Below are 6,228 nucleotides of genomic sequence, written 5' to 3'. Positions count from 1 at the left end.
TTGGTTTTAACATACTTGCTTGCATTCTCTTATATGTATTCTCCGTTCCTCTCGGAGAGCCTGGCAAGCTACCCAGAGTATCCCACCCACACAGGAGAGTCTGGCAAGTTCCTCGGGGTGTATTCGATATGCCCAAAACAGTAACAATAACAGGTCTCATTCTCCTGATCCTGTAAGAGCCTCCAATATGGCACCATTGGGAAGTGAGAGGCTGCTAAAATCTCAGGGCTGGGATGGAGTCATTACTGGTACACACTCAAGCAAACTGATGAACAACAGGATGACAGTGATACAGTGAATCTTATTTATTGCAGCATGAGCCAAATTCACCCCCCCACCACCACCACCCTCAGGTGACGCTGAATAGCATTTTTGAACCAAGTGATTTTATGTCAAGGAAAGAAGGGGGTTTGAGAGAAAATAAGAAATAGTTTGCATTAGATCAGCACAGAAAGAGCAAGCAAAGGCAATCCTTCCTAATGAAAAAAGCAAAAGTCCATGAAGTTTGAATTTTTGTTGAAGATTCTCCTGATGATTAGCTGGAACACACACTCTATTGGCATCCGATGACAGACCAAGTGGGACGACAAGGGTTGAGCACAGGGTTTCCAAGTTGACCTCCACTGGAGATAGGACAGAGAGGTTTGAGGCCACCAGGCACAACGCGAATTGGTTGTGGACCACAGGGCAAACAACCCACGGGTCGGTATCCATAGGTGAAGACTGGGGTCTGGGGTCGACCAATGCTCGGCACACAACTCGGAGGTCTACAGGGTACTGGAAGGTAGGAGCTAGGGATGTAGCAAGCCGTGGGGATAAAGCTGGTTCCTATGCAGGGTCTGGGCACGTAGCAAGCAGCCGAAGGACAGTAAGACATTTCCCAGATGCTGGGCTCATAGCGGACTGGCTGGCAGTTGGTTGATTCACCTCGGGTGTCTTGGCGATTGTCCGGAAGCCAGGGACGATCTTGAGAGTTACTGGGGGAGCAGAAAGCGTTACTACCACTCACATCCGAAGAGCTGAGATCAGTGGAGTTGCTAGGAGAAGAATGGCAGGGACTTCTAAGGAAGCCCGGGTTGTTTCCAGAGCAGTAGTTGGTGCAGGACATAGTGAGGTTTTCAGAGCAGTCCCTGGTTTGACTGGAATAAGCAAGTGTCTCAAGTTTCACTGTACTCCTCATCGCATGAGACCCTTTATATATCCCTAGAAGGTGCTAATTCTGTGTACAGACTCTCTTCCTCCTTAGTGTATGAGGCTGCTCAAAACTCTTCATTATAGCACAGGAAGTGGACCCCTACCTCCCATAAAAGTGGCTGTTTCTTGCAATGCCTTCCATTGATTAAGTATATCTTTAGAGCAGTGTGACTGAATTTTAATAGACACTCTCATTCTTCAGTTATCTTACCTAAACAGACACTTTTGAAGGACACTAATTTATTCCAATTATAACTACCACTTTGCATTCTTAAAATTCCTCACTTGCTTTATGTTTAAAGGTTGTAGCAAACTTTTAGGCAAACTATCCTTTTTTAAAAAAAAAAATTATCTATTATTTTTTGAAGCTTAATAAAAAGTAATACACTTGTAAGCCTATATGTTGCAGTATGAAACGTCATTTAGTATAAATTTAGACCTCAAACTAATCCAGAATGGAAGATTTTGATATGCCAAAATGTGTGCATTGCTTTTTTCTAGTATTCTGGTAAAAATTGATTTTATATAAAACATTTTTACTTTTAAAAGCTATGTTTATTTTATTTATTTTAAAAAATAAAAAGCAAAAACTAGATGGAAATAAAAATGGAGTCAAACTGAAAGGTTGATGTAGGTTTTTTAAGATATTCAGAATATAAATAAGTTTGACTTATTGAAAATATTTATCTTACAATGAACAAAAGCCGATAAATTAAAGCCATTTAAGAAGTTGATCAAAATGACATTTTCAATATTATTATCAACTTACGTATTTCATAGTTACTCATATTCCAAATGTAAACAAATATTTTGGATGAAAAAATAGACATGATGTTTGAAAAATGGGATATATATAATTTTGCTTCTTATATTGTTTCTAGCATCTATTTTCAAAGGAATTTGTAAACTTCTTACATGGGGAATAGCATTCACTAGAATATGTGAGGGATTTTCCTAAGTATAGCGTTTTTTAAGATAGGCACAAAGAGCTATTTTCTGGTAATATTGGTTTGCAAGATATGTGATTGTACCCTGCATATCTGATACACAGTGTTTGTCATGTATCAACATGTCTGGTGATTCCAATAGACAGATATTTTAATGAGAATGTATTCGCTGAATTTATGTTCCAGTTTCCTTTAGATTGAATGATCAGAGCTAGAGAAATAGGACAGTTCTTAAGGCTGATCAGGTTCACTCTTTCTTAACATGGTTCCCTGAGTACTACCAAGAGAGATTCTGGAGTAGAGAGCTAGGAGTCATTCCAGAGTACCACCAGCCATCCCCAAGACTACAAATTCAGTGGAAAGACTACACTTTATTTTCCTTTTTTAATGTTTACTGGATACACCCACTGTTATAAACTCTTATTCTATATGAAGAAGCACTTAATTTTTGTAAATAGTTGATTGCCTTTTCTTTGAACAAATATAGGACTATTTCAGTGCCAGGGATAGATATATGAAAATAAAATAATTAGAGTCTTGAAGGCCTTGTAATTGACATGTTGAAAATTCTTACTGTTTTAGATACTAAAAATCATTATCCTGAAAACTTATACTTGATGTGTTTGAGAAGTCCTACCATGCTCAGGCCCCACCTAGCTGCTTTTCCTCATCTGATACTCTGTAGACAAGTGCTAGAGTCTTCTTGTGAAATCCCGGATATATAAAAGGAATAACATTAGTAATAGTTACAGCCACATTTTACTGATGCTTATCAAATTTATATGTTGATGCTCTTTGATAATATAAGCAAGAGCCCAACGCCTCTATCATTAGGCATATAAATGCATTGTTTGTGATGTATGTTTACAGGAGTGGTTTTCCATCAAGAGAAGGATTCTGGAGCAAGGGAAAACTAACATTCATTCAGTGTCTATACTGGCAACACTTTGCAGAGCAGGTATCTATGAATGTAATGTTGCTTTATCTTCATATTTTTTTTTTGCTTGTTTTGGGACCATAGTTGGCTGTACTCAGGTCTCACTCCTGGCTTTCCATGCAGAAATCACTGTTTGAATGCTACGAGAAATCAAACCAGGAAGAGCTGCATGCAAGGCTTTACCCACTATACTACCATTCCATCCCCATCCTCATAATTCTTTGTTATAAATTCTGCTACATAAGCATTTTTGAGTGAATTTAAGATATAGAAAGCTACAACAATTTGTATGAAGAAAAGCAACTTTTTAAAAGGCTACCTGACCCCCAAAAGTGGTTTTTATTTTAAACTCCTGATGGCATTCTATAAAAAAAAACACGATTAATAATATTTAATTTCTATGTGACTTTGGGTCATTTTCATTTAAACTCTGACCGCCAGTCATCATCTATATTATTTTATGGAACACTTGGGGACATTGATAATGCCTATTTTCGGTTTTATGATTCACTGAGAAGCAATAAGTAGTAAAGTATAAACTGTGGAATACTGTGCATTAATAATTTCCATCAATATTCTGCATATGAGTGAGAAACAAAATAAGAGAATAGATGGCACCAAGCTATGACAGACTCTTGACCTTCAGTTACAAAATTAACAAATGGGGGTTCAAGTAGAAAGAAATAACCAGACAAGTGGTGCTGTAGGATCTATGAAGGGTCATGGGCATTTTGGTAGTGGTGGGGTGAGTATCTTTAAATATCAATGCCTTAAACTTTAACACTTGCTACCATATTACCTTAACAACAAAGTTTTTAGAGACTAATTTTAGGCTTTGATGTCCTTAACTCATTACAAAGAAGTACAACTAGGGATTCATTTCTTTTAGAGCACCACCACAAGACTGATTTTTTTTGGGGGGAGCATAGGACGGTGTTTAGGTAACAATGCAATAGTATTTATGAAATTTCAGATAATAGAGTTTTCTGAAGGAAAGTTTTAGCCTAACATAACAAACATTGAAAATATTCCCTAGGGACTGTGTCACTACAAACAAAGAGTCTATGTAGGTACATCTGGAAATACCTCATTGAGTCCCCTATAACTGCAGGTCACAGCTTCTTCTGATGCAAGAGCACAGCAACAGACTAAGAGCCCTACACGCTTCCCAAGATTTACACATTGTAACTTTCTCTTCAGTTCTCTTATTCTAACTTGATATTTTTCTCACTTCTCTTACTCCACTGGAACTACCCCAAAATGGCCACAAGAATATTTAGAGCATTGCAACAATAAATTTGATTAGTCTAAATTAAGTTTAGATTTATATGTCCATAAAACGACACACTTTTCATTCACATAACAAGTATTTACTGCGCATCTCCTATGTGTAAAAGAGTAGCGTAGATGCTGGTGATGGAGTCGAGATACTGATTTCTTAACCCAAGTACATTTAATCTTGTAGATCAGGTAAGACAAGCGTGTATTCCATGTCAGTGCTCTATGAATGTACAGACAGGGCAAAGATTTCTCACAGGTTTTTCTTAAAATTTGACATTTGATATGAATTTTGAAGAAAGGAAGTGACAGGCTGTTTGGGCAAGATGAAAAACGCTGCAGATCCTGGCAAAAGAAATGAAGGCAGAGAAAAATGATGACAAAGTGCTTTTTCTGGATGAGTCTTTGAGGTAAGATGTAACTAAAGTTTGTTTCATATGCTGAATCTTATTTGATAATTGAAGATGTAGTTATGATATTTTTCCTATAGGCATAGTGATCCAGTCACTGATTTTAAGAAGAGAGTGTTATGGTTCAATTGCAACACTGATTTGAAGGCAGAAACATCCACTGTAATGCTATATTCCTTGGTCCACTAAAACTATTCCATTTCTGTTATGTTTCTATCACTCACACTGGGTTTGTTTCCTTTTGTTGCTATTATAGTCTTAGCTTTAGTGTGAATATTGTATTTAGGTTAATATTTCTAACATTAATTTTAGGGAATGAAAAATATTGATAATATATTTTTGGACAGTGAGAATAGTCCAAATATTTGATGAGTCTTCTGCTTTCTAATATATTCCTTTATGTGTTGTGTGTTCATACAATTTTCAAACATAGGATTGCAACTCCAATTACTATATAAAATCATTTCAGATAATCTTTTTATCCTAATTTCCTCCCCTTTTGGAAGGAAAAGATTTTTAAAAAATTAATCATACTCTTATTACAGAAAAAATTATCTCTTTATAAATATTTTCAAGAGCAGACTTACAAGATCTCTTCAGATTTAAATTTTTGCAGTTACTTAATCCGCACACATTCAAAAAGATCTACATCTCACTATTTTGTATGGCAAGAAAAGTATTCTTCATAGGTGTGTCTTATTTACCCTCTTTGACTATAGCATAGAATCTTTAGTACTGTTTACTATTAATGAAAACATACCAGGTGTTATCCAGGTATTCTGCCATTTTAAAGTGATTTCATCCTCAAATTCTGCTTTAAAGAGTCACTTATTTATTTCAAGACATAAAGAAAAATTATTTAAAATCAATAAATATTTAATATCATAGCATTCATGAAATACCTTTTGGTTCTACTTTATCCATTATTGTTAATATTGTTTTCATGGTTTACTCCTCGCTCTGTATTTAGAGATCATTTCTGGAAGGCGCAAGGAATGAAATATTTTCTGAGCATTGACCCTGGGTTGGCGGCATGCAAGGCAATACCCACACCCACTGAACTCTTACTCTAGCCCACAAAGTTAGTAATTAATAAATATAATTTTGTCACCATCTCCCCTACCCATTTTCATCAGAGTAAGTCATCTGTAAAGGAATGTAGTGGTATACAAAAAAAGTGGTTACAGGAAAAGATTTTCTTCATCAAGCTTTTACCCTGCTCATTCTAATGTTTCTAATATTTATCTTTAACTCAGGGAAGACTATTTTCTGGAGTTAGTCCACTGCAACTTATAGCATAACGAAGGTGATGCTAATTTTATCACGTCTTGTTGAGTATGAAATAATTAACTTATCATCAAGTGAAAGAACTGAGAATCTCTTGAACTGCAATATTGAATGTGGGGAAACTGCTAAGGCTGTCAGACTGTACAAAACGTTTTGTTTGTTTTGTTTTGCTTTT

The 6,228-nt window shown here is 36.0% G+C and overlaps 1 protein-coding gene across 1 annotated transcript; it reads right to left on the bottom strand.

Annotated features, from left to right (window-relative positions):
* Positions 1–553: 553 nt before the first annotated feature.
* On the bottom strand, positions 554–1,180 carry LOC130018489 (keratin-associated protein 26-1). Its single transcript, XM_056109181.1, has one exon. The coding sequence runs from the start codon at positions 1,178–1,180 to the stop codon at positions 554–556; it is 627 nt and encodes a 208-aa protein (XP_055965156.1).
* Between the last annotated feature and the right edge of the window lie 5,048 nt (positions 1,181–6,228).

The sequence above is a fragment of the Sorex fumeus genome, unplaced genomic scaffold, assembly GCF_029834395.1.
Source record: "Sorex fumeus unplaced genomic scaffold, SorFum_2.1 ptg000265l, whole genome shotgun sequence".
NCBI classification, from domain to species: domain Eukaryota; kingdom Metazoa; phylum Chordata; class Mammalia; order Eulipotyphla; family Soricidae; genus Sorex; species Sorex fumeus.
Note: the sequence above shows the minus strand (reverse complement) of the source record. Positions and strands in the feature narration are given on the sequence as shown.

What these genes read in the sequence shown, in the direction of transcription:
- LOC130018489 (XM_056109181.1), bottom strand. Translation starts at nt 1,180, where the DNA reads ATGAGGAGTACAGTGAAACTTGAGACACTTGCTTATTCCAGTCAAACC.